The 21,154-nt window shown below is 47.6% G+C and overlaps 1 protein-coding gene across 2 annotated transcripts in view; it reads left to right on the top strand.

Moving 5' to 3' along the window:
- Positions 1-20,802, top strand: part of LOC119181416 (uncharacterized) — a 103,913-nt gene extending 83,111 nt beyond the window's left edge. For both annotated transcript variants that reach the window (XM_075875265.1, XM_037432647.2), the window contains 2 exons: positions 13,790-14,139; positions 17,299-20,802. In XM_075875265.1, the coding sequence (XP_075731380.1) occupies positions 13,843-14,139; positions 17,299-17,568 (567 nt within the window). In that variant the 5' untranslated portion in view covers positions 13,790-13,842 and the 3' untranslated portion in view covers positions 17,569-20,802. The remainder of the gene's footprint in view (positions 1-13,789; positions 14,140-17,298) is intronic.
- The last annotated feature ends 352 nt before the right edge of the window (positions 20,803-21,154 follow it).

Genomic DNA, 21,154 nt, shown 5'->3' with positions numbered 1-21,154 from the left:
GTCATTGTTTAAGGCACTAATTTTCAGGAGGAGTAATTGGTGAGGTACTTTATCGAAAGCTTTTTGAAAGTCAAGAAAAATGCATTGCACAAGTGGGCCGCGATCTAAAGCCGATGCTATATGCCATTAGTAAAATAAAGAAGTTGGGTTTCACATGAGTAACTTTTTCGGAATCCGTGCTGGTAGAGAGTAAAAAAAGAGTTTGATTCTAGGAATGAGACAAGGTTGGAGTAAATTATATGTTCTAACATTTTACAAGGAACACTGGTTAGGGAAATTGGTCTGTAATTGAGAGGAGACTGTGTGTTACCAAACTTGTGCAGAGGGGCCACCTTCCCCACTTTCCAGTCAAGCGGCAAAGTGGAGGTCTGAATAGATTGCGAAAAGATTAGGGACAAGTAAATTGATGAATACAATGCAGTGTTTTTTAGAAACTTTGAGTTGATTTCATCTACGCCACAAGAAGACGATAACTTAAGCTTGTGAATTAAATTTTGCACTCCAACGGCATCAACGGTAACAGGATACATGGGTAAAAAATCACGACCCTGGATTGGCGGTAACCTGGCTGATTATGATGTTGATGCATGGGTGAAATAACATAGGTAATGTGGAAAAGTTCGTTACCCTGCATTGGTGGTAACCTGCTGATTAGGATGTTGATGCATGGGTGAAAATAACATAAGTAATGTGGGAAAGGTCATTACCCTGTATTGGCGGTAACCTGGCTGAGTATGATGTTGATGCATGGATGAAATAACATATGTGGTAAAGGTCGTTACCCTGCATTGGCGGTAACCTGGCTGATTATGATGTTGATGCATGGGTGAAATAACATAAGTAATGTGGTAAAGGTCGTTACCCTGCATTGGTGGTAACCTGGCTGATTATGATGTTGATGCATGGGTGAAAATAACATAAGTAATGTGGGAAAGGTCATTACCCTGGATTGGCGTTAACCTGGCTGATTATGATGTTGATGCATGGGTGAAATAACATAGGTAATGTGGGAAAGGTCGTTACCCTGGATTGGCGGTAACCTGGTTGAGTATGATGTTGATGCATGGGCGAAGTTTTTTTTTTTTCGTTTCACGTCACACAATCGCTCGAAGTCGATGTATAAATTCACCACTCTTCTCGCCTCAAACGAGAGCCTTGAAAATTTTGACGACTCGGCGTTCGCACCAAACCGGTATAACCACTCCCTGCTTCCAAAATACCTCAAGCGGAATCTGATCTCCGCACCCCGCGCAGTGTCCCGTCATATACTACGCTCTTCGGGGATTACCGCAAGCACATCTCGTATGTACACGCCACTTCCAAAGCAATCTAGTGAGTCATCCGTTTAGGGGCCGCCACGATGTCACGCCTTGGGCGTCGGACGCGCCGAATTAAAGCGGACCCACGTAACGTGGCTTAAGGTTAGGAAAAAATAAAAAAAGGACACGTCCACGATCTACTCTCACACCCATACTCGCGTTGGACGGAGTCTAAGAAAACAAAGGACGCAAATAAAGACACGCAAAGCACGAAACATAAAGCGTTCGCGTTGCGAAGATCGATTCTCAGTCGTTAAAGCTTTGGGAACGCATAGCCGCGGGGGCATCCGCGCGTCTTCGCATAGCGTATACGCACTACAGGGCCTTCATTGGCGGCAGAGTTGCCGCACCGCTGCCTTCCCTAGCACTATTCTCTCTCTCTCTTTCTTTCTTTCTTTCTTTCTTTCTTTCTTTCTTTCTTTCTTTCTTTCTTTCTTTCTTTCTTTCTTTCTTTCTTTCTTCGTCTAGTGTTCGGCTCCTTAAAGGAGCGACGCTCCTCCGCGTGCTTAATGGCGCGGCTCCCGCGTCTTACGATGCGGCGACGCGGAACGTCGCGCAGCGCCTCCGGGTGGTATGTACCGCACTATCGCGCCAGTATGAACGCCGGCACTTTGAACGCCGGAACGCCGGCACTTATGAACGCCGGCAGTATGAACGCCGGCACTTTCTAAAACGTGCGCATCTTGTCCAGAGTCGCACAAAAACGAGCAGTTCAATAATAATATGGAGTGTGTTTTACGTCCCAAAAACCGCGATATAATAACAGACAACGCCGTAGTGAAGGGCTGCCGAAATTTCGACCATCTGGCATTCTTCAGCGCGCAAAGATGACATAGCACAGTACTAGAGCCTGTAGCACTTCTCCTCCATCGCAATGCGACCGCAGTCGGCATCGAATCCACGACCTTCGAGTCAGCAGCCGAGTGCGATAACCTCGACACCATCGCGGCGCACGATCAAGCAGATCAGTGGATATATGACCAAAGTCAATTACGTGCCATGCGGCTTTAGTCAGTTGACCAGAGACATGCACGAAGCAGGGCTCTGTGACATCAGTCAGTGGCGTCATCAAATGCTTTAGTGACCACCATAAACAATGAGCATAGTCAAGAACGAAGGTCTTTACCTGCGATCGTAGACACCTATTGGCGGGACCAACGACCTTAGACAGTGCCTGCGGTCGGTGGACATTGGTAGCAAACACGCCTTTACCGAGACTACACTGTATGACACTACGAATTGTCTTAATGACTGTGGCCAGTATGCTATAGTCAGGAAGCAGTTCTTTGGGGTGATCGTAGTCAACGGTATGCATTATTACCAAGGTAAGTGGCTGCGATTGGAAAGCTGCTTTAGATTGAAATCAGCTTCGTTGCAAATACGCCTGACCTACGGTACCCAAAAATTCATCGTACTGACCAAGCACATGACGAGAAGCGCTGGACGAAGGCCTACCAGAACGCGTCAACGGTTTCTTATGCGCCTTATTCCTCATAATTTTTACACCTCTTTCGCCTTTCCGAATGGAGGGTAGCCGACCAGAGGTAACCACGGGTTCCCTGTTTATCTTTGGTATAAGCGATTTCTCTTTCTAACGCATATCATCTCTGATTGACCTTTAACTAACAGTGGATAGTTAAAGTTCTCTTTCGCGGACAATAGATGTGAGGTATACGTCTAGTCTCACACACTTTTTTTAAGCATCACGCACAGCTAGCACAACATCATTCAAGAGGCACTGGATGTTCGTTTCCAACGGTTAGCTTACATCGCATCGGGGGATGAGTCAGCCATGGCCACATCGTTCGCACGATGCAGCTACGTGCATTAATAGCGGTGGCCTCGATAGCGAATGATTTCATAAAGACACGCCGGCTGTGCCTCTAGAAGGTCATAACCGGTATGCCTCACTGAATGACACGCATAATATTGGATTATTACGGTATATGGCGGAGGATTAACGGGGAAAGGACTTCACCGGAGCTGCGTGTGGTCGCGCTGTTCAGCGGCGTTGCGCACGACCAGCGAAGTCTGGTAGACCAAGGCCATCAGTCTGGTAGACCAATGCCATCAGTCAGCCAAAGACCGCTGCTGTCCTGGACTGAAGCTCCAGTTGGCCATGCTGGAACCGTATACCCCTAGGCTAACTGAAATAAAGAGGAGTTGAATTTCTTCAAATAATCAAGCAAGCATGCTACCAATCAAGCTGCAGAGCACCATACATTCAATCTCAAAAGTCTAACGACCACGATACCCAAGGAAAAGCTGAATATTTACGCTGCTTCGGCAGGCAGCCTTTAAGTTATGTTTCCATCCTGTTGTAAAACGCGCAAACGACATGTACTGGGCAGTTAGATCGAATACTGCACAATTTGCCGAAAATTTATAAGTTTCTCAGACTTAGATGCCTGTAAACTTTTGAGGCCGACTGTACATGCGTCTACAATAGGAGCACAACTGTCTGCCATTCGAATTTCGCTTGTCAAACACGGGAAAATCAGTGGCAAACCATGCTATTGTTACGGCACACGAACAATGCTCCTGACCATTTCTGGATTGTAATGATGATGTCACCGTCGTCACAACTGTCACGTCAAGTAACCTGATTGTCGCAATTATCCCGTCATGTGCAACATTGTGGCGTCACTTCTGACGTCTTTTCAAAGTTCAAAGCACTGTAAAAAACGGAAGCACGAAACAAAGAAAAATCACAGGACAAGGCGCTGCAGCTGGTCTTGGGCTGGCACTTCCACCTTTTGCACTGCTTTCAACTATAAATCTAAACCAACCCTTAGAGTCTTACACCCTCTTGACGTCAACTAGTTGTTCCAAAAACGAGGGATATGAGTTCCGATCCATTTGATGCAACGCCTGGTCACCCAGTTGGGCGTCCAACTTGGCGACCAACAATGACATTGTTTCCACGTGGCTTCTAAAAAAACTGGAAACCATAATGGCAACGCCTGTAAAAAAAATGCCATGGAAGACAAAGTCCCCCGTGATGATGGTGAAGGGGGTGGGGGTGGAAGAAGCGACGCTTAGGTTAGAATAAATAGGTTAGGCAAGAAAGTCACACCTTTCGTGTGATCTTTAAATACTCAGGGTTACGGCTACCCATGCTTTTTCTGTTTATTTACAATAATAACGACCAATGACCCATGATGTTGAATTGAATAGCTCTTTACTTCCCCCTTTACCACGGAAAGCTGGGTCCTAATGGCAGGCCTTTGTGAAGGTATGTCATTGCTTCATTTGCATGTTTGTATTCATTGCGGAGCTCGTTTTATATGTCCTCCGCAAACAGGCTAAAACAGCCTCCCCCTGCCCCCACCACCCCACCCTTCATTGAAAAAGTGCCGCCATATCCACGAAGTGAATGATGATGAGTGGGCGAAGCTCCAGAGGTAAACCTGGTAAACCACTAATTCTCTGTACATTTTGCCTACACGATTTTATTACATCGCTCCCCCTAGCGTACGTCGCCGCACTAAATCGAACAATTGCCTTCAACCAATGACACGCGCCATATGTGACATCATTCCTATTTTATAACATCTCGCATCTTTCATCAACTACATGTACCGCCATCTAGTTTATAACATCTTGCATGTTTTCATCATCAGCTACAAGTACCGCCATCTAGTGAACACTACAAGAACTAAACGAGAGGTAGCTACATACAGGAGACGGTACCGTCATCTAGTGAACACTGCAAGAACTAAACGAGAGGTGTCTACATACAGGGGACGCACAGCCCACGCCTTAAGGAGCTTCGCCCCTAAAACCTGCGCACGCATCTTAAGCGAGGGATAAGTCGGTACGTGCCAATACAATCGCGTCTCGGCGACGCCGATCGTTCTCCACAACCTGCCTTTACTCGAAAGGGAGGAGGTAGGGGGGGGGGGGGAGTTCTCGCCATCAGGTCGCGCTGAGCGGGCTTGCGAACTAGTTGCGTCACGGCGAGGAGCCAGCCGCAGCGGCGTCTTCAAAAGGCGCGAAAAAATAGCCCGCCTGCCTGCCTGCCTGCTCTTCCCAGGGTTGTCCCACAATGCTGCATGCGCGCCGCCTGCCGTCGTCGTCTCGAGGTCGCACCGTCGCCGCAATCGTCGCTTCGTTCGACGTCTCTCTCTCTCCGGTGCTGTCCACGGCGATGTACGGGGTCACCGTCCATGCCCCCGGCCAGCCGACGGTGACGCCATTATCACCCCTGTCTGCTCGATGTTTCTGTCTATGTGCTTGTCCATCGTTCTCTCTCTTGAGGAACGTTGCGCGGCGTAGACGAAGCTGTCGAACAGCCGCTGACGGCTCTATACACCGGCCATTTCGAAGCGGAAGTTATTGGGCATCCGCGCCACCGTACGACGACTACGCGTCTGTCTGTTCGGGTCGGACGTGCGTCGAATCGTCGTTTTATACTCTTTACGGTCGATCTTTGCGGATCCTAATGTGCCTGCCGAAGAAGCATCCGTCGGCTCCGCGCACTGTAGAACGCTCCGACGAGGAAGAAAGAGTTGACCGAAAGGTCGGCCTGACCTGTCTCGCTCTTAAGACTGCACATACGCGCGAAGGACATAAAGAAAAAAAAACGACGTACATGATAGAATGGCAAAGCACCTTGGCTAGCTGACCAGATGTTTCCTGTACAGAGACCGTGTCCTTCTGAACTGACTCATCAACCTGAGAGGACATGGACAAAAGTCAAGTATATGTCTGTTTTAGGTGAAGTAGAGCTACATGCGACAAAAATATAGTACGAAGTAGGAGAATTATTCTCCGGGCACGTAGTTCTCAAGGGAGAGTGTCACGCGGGGCAGTTCGCCATTTTCATTTTACTGGGCTGTCCACCCTCTGCCGTTATGGCAGGGTTTTGGTATGGGTCAGTACAACTGGTATAGCTAGAACGACAGCCTCCGAGATCAAAAGCTGTTTTGCGACTTTGTCGCTAGGATAAGAATGCATGCGCTGTGGACCTCTTGCAGAAGCTGGGTTGGAGGCATGGATGTACAGCCAGCTTCAAAAGCAATCAATTTTTCCTATTCGCCGAAATTAGTGTATGTTAAAAAGTCAGTTTCTATTTAAAAACATTGAATCGTGCGGCTAACGAAGATCTCGAAGGACAAATATGAAACAATACGCATTTAAGGACGCCGTATGCGGCCTTAAAACGGTCGCTCAATTGCATTAGTTCCCGTTTTCCGCTGCCGGAACTATCTGTTTTGAGAACTCGATCAATCCAATTGTCTGTCTCATTTCATTATTTCATTTGCACATTTGATGAAACATAAATTCTAGTTGAGTGGGATAAGCCACCAAAATGAAGCTTCGTGATTGTTAACAACGGAAAACACAATAACTGAATATGTGCGAGGTAATATGATTGCGTAGTTTATTGTGAGGTCAATAACCACAGTGTCGGTCATTGCAATTCTATAGCCATGTCATAATTGGTATTACAGTAGTAGTTGCGCACGTTATGGCTCAACACGTCAACTACACATGCCACCTCCAGCACTCTTGTTTTTTTTCTTTTCCCTCTTTCTCTTTACCAGGCTGGGCCACAGTATCTGCAGCCACCCGCTTCAAATGAAACACTCATCATCATCATCATCATCATCATCATCATCATCATCATCATCATTATCATCATCATCATCGTCGTCGTCGTCATCGTCATCATCATTATCATATCTACGTCACTCGTATTATGCGAAATATATTCACCGCTGACCGTTGCTTGGGCCACACGCGTAAACTTTCGAACTGCGCATGCAAGTGCTTGGAAAGCGCCTTGAGGTACCCCTGCCAGGAAAACAGCGCTTCATCGGGCTTTTGTCGGCTGTCGCAATCTTGGCGTCTCCATACAGCCGTCACCTCGTGTGGGGAGCATCGGGCCTTTCACAAAACGACATGCTCGAAGCGGGCTATACTGCGACTGCGCATTGTTAATCGAAAGCAAACGCCGGTTGCGCCAAACGAAACCAGCAGCATTTGCGCGGACAAACTTCGTCCCACTGTGAGCCCCCGGTTGCACAAGACAAGACGCGTGCCGCCGAAGACAGGCCTTATCTTCTAAACCGTGCACTTAGTTCATCTCTCGTTCGTGTATACACAAAACTGAGAAAACATCTGACTTTATAACGACACACAGTCGGTTATGGTTGATTGCAAAAGGCACCGTGCGTGGTCACTGTTGACTTGACTCTCAGACTGACCTCCTAAAATACTGCTGACTATTACTGCACGACGTAACTTCAGTCTCATTGCTTGCTTTTCACTTTGTGTTATTTTTTTCTTTCTTTGCTGCTGCGCTTTCAAAAAAAAATAATAAATCCTTGAGGCCTTATCAGCGTGATCGACAACACAAACCTGCTTTTCTCGTTCCTGCGGAACTTATGCCGTAAACGTTGAAGGTTAGCTTATTCGCTCTAAGAAAAAAAAAGTATGTGTTAATGCTTTTGTTGAGTACAAACTCGCCAAGTAGCTTACTCTCTTTGAAAAAGGCGAATTAACTCCATCTGACGAGTGTGTGATGAGTACATGTGTAGCGTTTAAGAGGGTATATGCATCTCAAACCTGAACTACCAAAAGAAAACACTCAAAGGATTTTTTTCTAATCCCAAGTGTTTGCTGACAACCTGCAACTGACGAATCTGACGCTTCATGAAGCCATCCCCACACAGTGTCCGATTCTTGCTTTACAATGCGATGTCCTTCTTATGTCGTTTTGATGTCTGAGTCTGTTTGCTTGCGGTTTTCTCGAAGTTGCTCTCCCCGTCAGGGGCGTGGCCAGAAAATGTTTTCGGGGTGAGGGAGGGGGGCAACCTCCTTGATTTGGAAAGGGACGCCTCCTTTAAATGGCCATTTTTCGCTTTCTATGTCGCGGCAAAAAAAAAATTGCCCGCAGCTTCCCTCGGGGGAACACTGAGGAGGATGCGGAGCATATAATTGGTTAACGGGGTGTTAAAGTGCGACTTACTTGGGTCGATGGCTAAATTGGTTAACGTGGTTGTGAAATGGGGTGTTAAATTGCGACTTACTTGGGTCGCTGGCTAAATTGGTTAACGTGGTTGTAGGAGGGGTGCTAAATGAGTGAACACGTACGACACGTATGCGAAAGGGCGGTGTTTATTTATTGCGACGAACTTTGAGCCGTTCCGCCAAAACTTTGGCCGGCGCTGGTCGAAGGGACGTCGATCATTGCGACCTCGGACGTCGACGCGCCGTACAAACCAACCGACGAGCGGAAACTGAGCGAGCGAGCACCGACCTTGAGTATATATACAGCGCGACGGCGCATGCACTGTCAGCTGTCGAATGTTCGAGAAGGGGGAGAAGCGCAACGGCGCATGCGCGCGCGTCAGCTGCCGATGTTCTCGAAGCGCGACGGCGCATGCGCGCGCGTCAGCTGCCGATGTTCTCGAAGCGTGACGGCGCATGCGCGCTACATTATACAGCTAGCGAATGTTCGTGAAGAGGAGAAGCGCACGCGGTGTGTAGAGGAGGAAGGGTGCACAGATGGTGGAGGAGTGAAGCGCGCGCGGTGTGTAGAGGAGGAAGGGATGCACAGATGGTGGAAGAAGGAGGAGGAAGCTTGCGGACGGCGCCGCACTACAAGCCTTGAGTATTAGATGCTCCGCATCTAAAAAAAAAATTGGGGGGGGGGGGTTACGGAGTGCCACCTCCTGTCTACGCGCCCTTGTCAACCGTTCGATACGCTAACGTGTCGTCCACCGCGTCCATCATGCATGCTGGTCACCTCCTTGCAAGTCTGCCGCAGTGTTATGGTCACAATGCTCGGCTGCTCACCTGAAAGTCGCGTGTTTCGATTCATGCAGCCGCATTCTGACAAAATACGCAATGCTATAGTGGCCCGTTTACTGCGTGATTTTCGTGGACGTTGAAGAGCACCAGACGCTGCAGTAAATTGCTGGAGCTGTCCACAGCAGCAATCCTCCTAATCACACGGCAGTATTAACACGTAAAACCTATAGGTATTATTATGATGTGCCTGCTAGTTCGCCTTAGCACTTTGCTTTGGGTGGGTTAACGTTTCGAAGCGTTCTCGCGGTTTAAAGAGAGTGACGTTACGGAACTTTCGTTGAACGCTCGTCGAAGAAGCGGGCCAGCCAGCACTCGATCCAAGCCAAGTCACGAAATGCACGCACCAAGGCGCGGCGGCGCTCCTTCCTCTGGCATCCACACTGCGCGAGACACGAAGAGTGGGCAAGCCGGCGCTTCAGAAGCAGGCCTATAGCCGCCTGCATATAAGCAAAGCAGGCGGGTGGCGCGGCAGCACACGAACGTATCCGCCTGTTGTTTCTCTCGCTAGAAGCGGGCTTCGAAAACAATGGAGCATACTGGCCGCCTTCGCTGGCATCACCCCCCCCCCCCCCCTTCCTGTCCGGCACTTATCCAGTGAGCCGGCCGCTTTGTTCGTGCGGTCCCCGCGTCTCGCGCAATGAGCAGTTCGGTTTCGTTTTCTTGTTCTTCGCCTTTGCCCGCAGCCGCCATATGTCCTGCTTCTGGTCCTCTCGGGGACACTGGCAGTTCGCTATAGCCGGCTCGACATTTCTGAACGAGGCATATGTGCGCGGCTATAGCTTGGATTGTAAAATCTGTATGCGCGCTGTACTGAGCAGCAGACATGGCAGCTATATTCTTTTACAACTGAACAATGTATACCTGTTCCTTTAAAGATAATGTCTTCCGGGGTCTTTTCGAGTGACTACCTCCAGCTAAGAAAGATGGGCATTTCTGACCGAATTAACCAACCTATTTGCTCGCATGTCCACCAGCACTGGTTGAGCTATGTGGCTAATGTTGGCTTATGCTGGTCGATGTAGGATAGGCTAGTGTTTTGCTAACAGTGGCTAATGGTTGATAATGCTAATTAACGATAAATAAATGGTCGATAATGTTTGGGTCTTATTGCAGAAAACTTCCCGTACGATTCTATGATACTTTTGTATGCCTTTCGCTGCCATTACCCTTCTTCCATTGGTCAAAAGACGTGGCCTCGAGATTTCCAGCGAATGCCAGCTAATGGAGGCGAAACGCATCAAAGTGTTTAAGAATCGTTATGGATTTCGCTGCGTGATACTACTCTTGGATTGCGTTGGCAAACGATAGCCGGTGCGGGCTATCTGCTGGTGTAAAACCGACAATGTCTTCAGTGTCGAGGCAGTGATCGAGCTTTCTGCCTATGTTTCTTTGTTTCATTTGAATACGCAGAGGCGGCTTCTGTGTCGTCGGCCGCGTGTTCGAATCGCCGCGGAGCGGCGTGAGTGTCGTCCGTGCTGTCTCCATCTGACGTCTGCTCTCATTCGAAGCGGATCACTAGCTTCTTATGTCCGTCAGGCTTTACAGCTGCACGTAGAGCCCCCTTTCTCGTCCGCTCACGAGTGAAGCGTGCCATCTCCTGACGGCATAATAAGAAGGGAATCGTAAACACCGCCAGCCCCCGGAAGCAGACGAAGAACACAGACGAAGGCCTTGTCTTCAGTCGCTTCCGGTTCACGACTTCAGCGCGCGCGGAAGCTATACTTAGGGAGTGGTCCGCCCACGCGCTTTGAAATGCGCGGACGCGGTATATAACACAGTCCACAGAAGGCGTTTTTGTTTGTTTGTTTTTCGTATCGTCTGCTGCTTCTCAAATTCTTGGCGCGACTGCATGCGTGCCGCGATTCGCCTGAGAAACGCCGGTGTATATAACGCAGACGCGTAGACCTCCTCACAAATTGGCGCCCTTATACGGTGCGCGCTACACGAAGCGTGACCTCTAACGCTCCGTGTTTTTTGTATTCTCTCGAGATTCCACGCTTGCCACCTGAGTTGCGTCTGCCTCCATCTTCGCGTTTCGTCTGCTCCGCCTTTGGCCGTCTGTTTCTCCGCCTGTTTATCGGCCTTCCCGCGTGGGGGCTCGAACAAAAAAGTTCGCGCTGAAACGTATCGCCTTTTGTCTTCGGGTAGCGGGAGCGCCATTTTTTTTTCTCTCTTTCCCTTTTGCCGCGCTTAGCTCTTCATCCTCCTCTGTAATCACAATTAAGTTCTCGCTGGGCACCGCATTAGAACGTGCGTGAGCTTGCCGCAGTCTTCGTTGAGCAATCTGTTCACTCCGTGGCACCGGTCATGGTCCGCAGAGCGAATCGCGTAATGCTTGTGTAACGCGCGTGTGTTTATCGAAAGTACACATGCGTTTGTTCCCGTTTCCTTTCATCACTTCTCTCTCCCACCTAACTCCTCTTTCTCTTCTCCTCGGGATTGCAGCCTTTATTCTTACCGTCGTCTCGCGGAATATAAAGCGGTTTCCCCGAATTTCTTGCTCCTCTAGGACTGTTTCAGGTGTCTGTGGACCTTTTCGGCTGCTGGCGTATAATATAGATAGCGCAACACGTGAGAGAAAACAGCCTGACACGCAAGCGCCACATCGGAACGATTGCAGCGCGCACGAAACTGCACAGCAACACGCCCGAACAGAGATTCTTGACCAACACATGCACTGCCGGTCTCGGAGGTCACGTTCGTGTCGGGCCAATACTTCAAGGGGAAGAAAGCGGATCCTGCCGGTGGCTTCGCAAGGAGTTTTAACTTGCCAAGGCCGACTTCGTGACGTACACACATTCAGTGCTTTTCTATCTCTCTTCTTTTCTTGTCGCCCAGCATCGTTTTTTTTTTTTCGGCAATACCTCGGGATATACAGTACTAACTATATATTCCACCAGGCTGTTCTGTCTTGTGGTAACGCTCTACTTTACTTCACTTCTTTGTCCATGGCTTCTTCTTCATTTATCTTCAGTGAACTGTCCGTCTTGCCCCATCTTTTGCACGCTGCAATAACTAAGCCTTTCGACGCTGAAAAAAAATGTGACGTCAGAGGGCGCATTTACCGCGGCCAACAAGCAGAAGGCTTCGACATCCTTCCTGATGAAATAGCCCGACAAACTAAGTAGTCCCGTAGACAAAACGGCCGAAGAAAGATCCCGGCACACGAAATAGCAAAACTAGTAGTGTAGTAGACGAAGTAGCTTGACGTATACGAAATGGTCTGGCAACACTGCGTGTTCCCATTTACAGTTCTTTTCACTGAGCACGTCATGGGAGGTGGAGCGAGCGCGTAACAATACCCGTGACAATGAACGGTGGGTAGATCTATGTAGATATATATAGCCTATACAAAATCATTGTTTCGGGACTACACGCCAAAGCGTGAGAAGCGAGGGCTGTGTTGTGCTTCACCCTATGGAGGTGTGGCGGTATCTCGAAGCCTAACCTGACTACTGAAAAGATTTTAACCCGCCAGGACGTTGCCCTCGGGGATGACTAAGAGCCGGAGACGCAGAATAAAAAAAAACAAAAACGAAAATCGCGCGTTTACACGTGAGAGAAGATATAACAGCTTTGGTGTCTTGTTCGACTTTGACATATACCCGTGCCACACGGGCACAGAAAATGACATTCGGTGGCGAAGGCCTTCAGTTCCCGAATGACATTTTTTTCGGCGGCGCTGCTACACGTCCAAAGCGAATGACATTTGACTTGATGATGTCGATCGCAGCACCTTCCAAGTGAGCATTGGGTGAATAGCAATAAAAAATAAACAAGCGTTTACAAGGTTCATACACATCAGATAATCATTAAATGTAGAAATAAGCATATTACGCTGCCCTGAGTTTTAGTTTTTTGCTTTGTTTTACGACGTTGCAGCCGACAGTAGCAACCTAAGCCAACAATAGTCAGATCCACAGCGTAAATAGAAAATGGCGCCTGTCGCATCGTGCCTGTCGCATCTTTCAGAAGATGTTCGCGGAGTTCATTTTTTCACGGCAGCACTCGTGTGTTTCCGTGCAAAGCATCGTGCTCAAGAGCGAATAATTCTGGAGCAGAGACGAGTTATTATGCGCCAGCTTCAGGACAATAAACTTCAATTAATTTCAAACCATTTCAACCTGATCTTCGTATAACGTTCAAAGCACTTTTTTAATAGTTTAGTGCAGATAAAAGACGGGAATTTTTATTTTTAGCTGAATATGACTTCTTTTATTTACGTTAAGTTAAATCGCACTTTGCGAGTTCTGTCGTCGAGAGTAGGCATTTCTCAGTCAACTGAGTTCTGGCGAAGTTCATTTGGTGGCGAATGGCATTCGAACGAATGTCATTTCGTTCGCCCGTGTGGCACCGCGCGAATGGCAATAAATCTGAAGGCATTCGGGGGTAAATGCCATTTTCTCTGCCCGTGTGGCACGGGTAATAGTGTCGTACTTTCCTGTGCACCTATACGATATAAAGTGACGTTATCATAGCGGTAGTTGGAGCATCGGGCCTTAGTGCTACAGTGTCATCGAGCTGAAAATTTCCTGCCGTAACGTTTCATTTACAGCAATGTTAGTATGTACAGACTGAATCAGGGGATGATCCGCGCTGAGGGTCATACTTCTAACGCAATAACTCTGTCTTTTTTTCTTCTGTCGCAGGCGACCTCCTGTTGGTAGTGAGGACGAATCTGATGAGTCGGTGACAAACCGCGATGGATCGTCGAATCCCCCACGTTCGAGACGTGTTCAGCGACATGCGCGCCTACGACCACTCCCCGCGGTCCAGGCGGAAGGAGTCGGACAGTCCGCTGCCCGCTCCGCGCCACCACGCGCCCAACAACCAGCAGCAGTCCAACCAAAATTGGCACCCCGACAAGACTGCCGTCGGAGGAGGCACCCCTGGCGGCCCTCAGCCGAACGCGCTGACGGAACGCGACTTCCGGCACCTGGAGCGCCACCTGTCCATGAAGAAGACGATACGGAAGCAGATCAGCCGCAACTTGGCTCAGGTGAAGTATCGCGCAGGTTTTTACACAGGTAATGCCAGGATTTCGTTTAGTATATACCGTCAGGAAGTTGATGTCTTTGACGCCGTATAACAACGACGTGTTAGTGCTCTTAAAAGGGCCCCAAACGAACTCGGACGACACACACACACACACACACACACACACACACACACACACACACACACACACACACACACACACATATATATATATATATATATATATATAAAGGGAAAGAAGTGTATACATAAGGGCTCGTTTTTCCGTGTTTTAACACAATATTAATGAGATATAACAGACAGTAATGCCAAGGAATGTACAGGGGAAGTTATTAGAACCAATGGAATGTAAATAAGTAGAAAGAAAAGTGGATGAAAAAATAACCACCCGTGAGCAGGAATCGAACCTACGACCTTCGAATAACGCGTTCGATGCTCTAACCACTGAGCTACCACAGGCCGCAGTGGTAGCTCAGTAATTAGAGCATGGAACACGTTATTTTTTTACTTTTTATTTCTTCGTTTGTGCAACAATACAAGATTGTCATGGTGCTGGTGGCAAAAGGTAACGTTGAAAGAAACGTTACCTGACTAGGCATCGATCTAGCACCATACACGCACTCACTGCACAGAATAATAACGTGCGTGTCGTAAATAATTAACAAAACCAAATACAGTAGCCATATTAAGAAAGTTAAACACATAATTTAGGACAGTAGTTAATAAAGTTACTATAATTGACTTTTTAATCAGTGGACTTAGGCGGCTATGTCAAATGCGGGAATTTGAGTACATCGTGCACGGAAGAACCCCTCACACCTTTAAGATATAGTGAAAGCAGCCTCTAGTAATTTATGTTACGCAATGAAATTCAACCAACTTCGATGGCCAAGCTGAAAACGAAGCGCCGATGAGCGCAACTAGCTGACGACCTGATTGACGTCACTGTTCGAGACAGCGATTGCAGAGGTGCAAGCTCTGGAACGTTTGTTAATGTATATATGTGCGTCATGCGTGGTATAACGGCAAGCGCAGGCCCCGCCGCGGTGGTCTAGTGGCTAAGGTACTCGGCTGCTGACCCGCAGGTCGCGGGTTCGAATCCCGGCTGCGGCGGCTGCATTTCCGATGGAGGCGGAAATGTTGTAGGCCCGTGTGCTCAGATTAGGGTGCACGTTAAAGAACCCCAGGTGGTCGAAATTTCCGGAGCCCTCCACTACGGCGTCTCTCATAATCATGTGGTGGTTTTGGGACGTTAAACCCCACATATCAATCAAATCATCAAATCAATCAACGGCAAGCGCAGCTCGCACACCCACACCGCGAAGTCGGTTGGTGGTCGGCATGACGACGCTCCCTTATTCAGGGCATCCCAGATGAATATGGTAGCAGCACCATTTGGCAGTTCGGTTTCTCACCGCCGAATTTCGATGAATTTCGTCACTGCGCAATATTGAGTAGAAGTCACTTCTTCGAAATCTGAAAGCTGCATTGAGTTGTTCACATACAAGACCTTAATTCTCCCATTTGGCATAACTACCTAGCTCAACTATTTAAAAAAAGTAATTCATCTAACGGTCCGAAGTACAGTCACCAATGATGTCTTTACCAATCGTAAGATACCTGTCACTGCATTAAAAAAAGCAATTGTGAAGGCGAATATCGGATATCGCATTTTCTAGATTTTTGAAAATTTCTCACACATTTTTTAAACGTCCAGTTTATTTATTTATTTATTATTTATTTATTCATCCTGTCGATCCCATCAGGGATCTTTACAGGAAGGGCATATTGAATTGTTACAATATGACAATACAAATATCAAATATTCAATTATGCATAAAAAATATTGGCCGTTAACAAAGGCAGACGAGAATACGTAATAGTACATCATAATAATAGTACATCCTAATACGTAAAAAAGGGGCGATCAAAGAGGCGTATAATGGCAAAACTGAAGTAAAAATACGTTTATGTAAAAATGGTGAAAATAGACGAAGTAACAGTATGTAGGATAAACGAAATTATGCGTACAGTGTATATAGTTCCATTTCAACGGAACGCCTGCATCCTGTCCAGAGTGCCGTCACAATGAACAGCGCCAAAAGTGGAAGTACTACGCTCCGCGGAGCCTCTGAAATTGAAAAAAAAAAATTACCCTGCTCGTTTTCAAGTCTTCAGGTATTCCCAGCGTTGGCCGTAACGTCACCAAAATATGACCATGTCAGCCGCAAAAAGAATCTGTCTGCCAGCAGGTACGCGAGCTCCCTGCTTAATCTTCTCGCACCGCCACTAAGAACACCCGGCCAAGACAACAAATGAGTCAACGAGCGAAGCGTAGCGAAGGAAAGAGCGTGACGAGCTGGGGTGCACTTCCACGGTGAAATGCATGCAACACCCAATTACGGCAGTATTTTGTCAAGCTCCCGCAGCCTCGTGGTTGTTGTAGGCTCCCGCACAACTGCAAACACAACTAAATTGCAATCTCTGAGTGGTTCGGGGACCTGTACTGTTCTCGTATTCCTAATGATAGTGCGTCTTGTTTGACAACACATGATTGTCATATTTGTCAACACGTGATTGGCAGTATAACCACTGGTCATTAAGGGTAACTGACTGGATTCCCAGAGAAGGCAAGCGGGTGAGGGGGAGACAAAGTTAGGTGGGCAGATGAGTTTAGGAAGTTTGCGGGTATAAAGTGGCAGCAGCAAGCACACAATCGAGTTGATGGGCGGAACATAGGACAGGTCTTTGTCCTGCAATGTTCGTAGTCAAGATGATGATGATGATGATGATTGTCCTAACGCGGAGGTGACAAGAGTTCCCTTCAAAATGGATTACCAGCATTCCAAAACTGTCGCATCAGTGAACTTAATTCTAGAGCTACCACGAGCACCAGCAACAACGCCGGGTGCTTCGATAAGAGGTGTATAAAAGCTGAGGCATTTTACAGACAACCAGATTATTGGACGACTGCTGTGCGCGCCGATAACGTCGCGCTTTGAATGTCTTTTTTTCTGGGCGCAAGTTCACCATGTAATGTGTGATCTTTTTCGGGTGCGATTGCTTGCTTAGCCGTCCCGACCAAGTGACAATATGCTTGTCTCGTGCCCTTGCGTCACACCTTGAGCTTACTCTCTAACCATTCCAACTCTGTCCGCAGGCTTTCGTGGAGGACCCCAAGGTTCTGTGCAACAACGTGGTCAACAACAACAACCACAACCGGCAGCCTTCCGCCCAGCAGCCGCAGGTCATCACCCTGACGAGGGCCAAAATCGCGCGATCGGACCAGACCTTCCTGGACATGCTCAAGGAGCCTAACAACAAGCCCACCGTCGAGGACAACAACAATGCCACACGCACAGAGTCGTGCTCGTCCAACCAACCTTCGTTCTGGAAGTTTCTCGGCATCAAGGGCAAGGGCAAGCGGTGAGAGACAAAGGAAAGCCGCAATCCTTCAGCGGCCAAGCCAAGCCAGGGTCGCCAAGACATCATGGCGCGGAGACGGAATCAAGCGGCCGTTCGCTGCGATCGTTGTGTCTTTTTTTGCATATTGCTTTTTTGTGGTTCCCAGTGCGAATGCTTTGAATCGTGAATGTTGTTATTAGCCTATCCTATACACTTGTAGAAATGAGCAATGAATGTTCTTTTGTTTTCTTTATGATGTCTTCACGCTTGTCAATGAACTTAACGCGGTTGCAAGGCCTAGCTTTTGGGACATTGGCCTCAAGGACCCGTAGCCGGTGATGTCTTTGCGAGTGGTTAAACTGGACAGGTCGCATGCAATGGTGTTCAAAAAAAAAGGATGCGCTTTTGCGAGGACGTGTACACCGATTCACACGCAACGTTCGTGAAAAGGTTTCTGTGGTGAACGGCTAGTCCTTTTAAGGTTGGTGAGAAGACGCGAACGGTGTGTGCACGGGCACCTTGAAAACGCGCGGGACGACGACCTATTGGTACAGAGGCGGTATGACCTGAACTGCCTCACTGGCAACGCCAAGAGTGGTCGAGTTCGACGAACTGCGTCGTGTCTTTCAGTAGTCTCACTTGAGGCCCGACATCAATGGGCCTTCCCAAGCTTGTGTGAACCCATTGCACTGACGCGCTTCGAGACGACCACACCGAATCGACCAGGTTCACCCTGTGCCGGCGTCTTTCGACGTGTCACGTAGACCTCGGCCCCACAGTGACTCTCGGTGACGCCTTGACTAGATGCGTTAAAACCGCCTTGGTGCACCTTGTTCTTGGTGCACCTGGATGACCCACTTGAATGTCCCTAGACAATCGTCGTTGCCTCGTTCTTCGGCCGATTTCTTCCTTAGCCTTATTCGTTTGAATCTGCATGTCTTTATTTGTCTAGTTTTGTATAATCTATGCTCCATTCGATACGAGCCTTGAATGCCGACATTCACGTGGATGCTATCAGAGGAATTCTTTGGCGTTGAGCGCTGACGTTTTTCGGTAAATTGTTGCGCTATGTCCACGTGTTCTAAATGCAAAGAAGACTGTCATGTGCGCGTTGTACCGTACTAGTAGTATCTACTACAAGAGCAATACGTGTTTTGACAGGTTATTCTCGTTGGCTGTTCGATATTAGAAACGTGGCTCGTACGGGACCGTAATGATCAAACAAATTGTGCGTTTTTTTCTTGGTTGTTTTTTTACTACTACAAGTGGAGGAGAGTGATAATTTCCAATTCTTATTAGTGACCTAGAGTGTTTGTATACCGTGTCTTTCGCGGCGATGCTCACATTTCCATGTACGGGCCTTCTTTATGCCATCTGTATGGGTGTAGTACGCCTTGTACGCCTAGGATGTCTTTAAGGCGTCTAGCTCGTGCATTTTGTTGTCTAGAACTTTTTTACTTGAGGGTGCCGTTGTGCTGAGTGATTTTCATCCTACTGGTATGTGACAGTCTCGACAACTAGCAATGTTGTTATAGCTGCTTTTTATCATTTTAAAAATGAAGACGTCACTGGGCCACGCCCTTGGAAACTTTGATCAAAGTTCTGTGTTTTTTGTGTGATATTCTCTTACAACCTGCCCATGGCTCTTGTACTTATCATTTATTTGATTCCTCTATGCTACGCGCATTCTTATCTAAGGGGCACACACGTATTTGGATAGATGTGTGTCTTTTTTTAAACGGAACTGTGTTGACATTGTACATTGCGCGGCCTTGGGTCCCGTCCCATTTCACGCCTCAATATTTTTACTGACGGAAAAGCCTGTTGCTGCAGAGCGCCGTCATCGCTAGATCATCGGGCAAGGACATCATCACTAACTTTCTTTTTCATAGGTTCAGTCAAACAAACTTCGCATTGGTACGACTCTACCACACGAGCCATTTTCAACAGTGTGCGTACAGAGGCACTTAGCTCCAAAAGCTGCATCACTGGTTGTCATTCAGGCTTTCAGAACACAAGCATGATCATGTAAGCATGAATTTACAGTAGGCGAGCCTTACAACAGTTCTCCCTAGAACAGTTTTTACCCTGGCTATATCTATTAGAAATAATGCAGGGAACGCATAATAAAGATGCGCACTTTAGCCGGCGCTAAGTAAGAAATCTTGAAACTGCCAATAAACCCACGACATGCTACACAAGACAAGCCAGCCTTGCAAAGGTGTCGATACTCACTGCCCTTTCGTGTTCATGTGAATCAGGTGACACGTATGAGTTGGCACAGGCCGTACCACTGAAGTAGTGAAGCGAGCCACTTCTGGTGGGTACGCAGCCTTATCTTCACATACACTCCCACGCTCCGTTCAGACATCTTCTACCATTTGGTTAGGAGCGTTTGTTAAGTGCCCAGGGTATCCCAAAAGGGGAACCTTTTTCGTCAGCTGGCACAGCAAACAGATGGGTTTTGTTAGTGTTCAGAAGACATTCAACTCTGCCTCTTTTGCTGCATGCTAATGTTCAAGAAGCTTCTGCGGTTGTGCTCTATACAGGGTCGTCCACTTTTGATGGGCAAAACAATAAATGATTAGCTTCACCTCCCTCAGCTTCAAGGTTCTTTGACTTGAACAAGAGAACACAATTACTTCTTCAGGCCCTGCATCCAAGTTGATGAGTGCTTGAACTTTCGCCACGGAATAGTAGAAAAGTTGAAAGACGCAGGTCCGCGAGTTTTGGCTATCAGCAAAGGTCATGAGTGGTGTGTATCAGTGATGGATGGCCTGAAATGATGGCCTTGATAACTATCCCTCAAGAACCTGTTCTACTTTGAAATTTCTTGTTCTTGTTTGATGTGCACATGATTGTAGGTCTGGCTGTGTAACTCTCAAGAGCGTGGCGTATTGTGGTAGCGGAAATGCCCTTTTGTTCTCTCTGTCTGTGCATCTGAATAGATATGTCCCATGCCCCAATTTTTGGATGTCTTTTTTTTATATGTCTGGCAAACAAAGTAGCCATATTTACGCGAGATTTGTAGAGCAAACACACATTACACGCGAAGAAAAAAATTGACGACGCAAGAAGTCTGAGCGCCTGGTGACGATAGTGCCACTGGTGACGTTCATTGAGTGATGTCTGTGTACAAAAAGAAAAAAAAATCTACGAATGAATGATCCCTGATTGTGTGTGTATGACTGTACATACGAAGCGGAGATTAAAAGAAAAAAAAGGCTTCACTACGCAATAAAAGAAACCGAACAAACAATGGCTGCGATTTTCTCTTAAGAATTGCCCGTGCCAGTCTATTACAAGTACTGGATTTCTGACCCCTTGTCCCTCTACAAGGACATCGATTGTCAAGTTCCGACGGTATGTATACGGTGCTCCTGTCGGAGGACGGGTATTGTGGAACCATCTATGATTAACAGATAGCGACCTTTAGCTACTTCGCAAAGGCAATCCCGACTGGAAGGTTTCAAGCATGAGTCTGCTATCGGGTCTGAAGATGTTTCAATACACGGTTTACAAATCAGACGCATGACTGCTGTATAGATGGAACTTCTATTGCACTAACCAAAATATTTTCATGCATATGCATCTACCGTAGGACTGTTCGT

Source organism: Rhipicephalus microplus, chromosome 10, assembly GCF_043290135.1.
Source record: "Rhipicephalus microplus isolate Deutch F79 chromosome 10, USDA_Rmic, whole genome shotgun sequence".
Classification (NCBI taxonomy): domain Eukaryota; kingdom Metazoa; phylum Arthropoda; class Arachnida; order Ixodida; family Ixodidae; genus Rhipicephalus; species Rhipicephalus microplus.
This window is presented reverse-complemented; position numbering and strand designations above follow the sequence as displayed.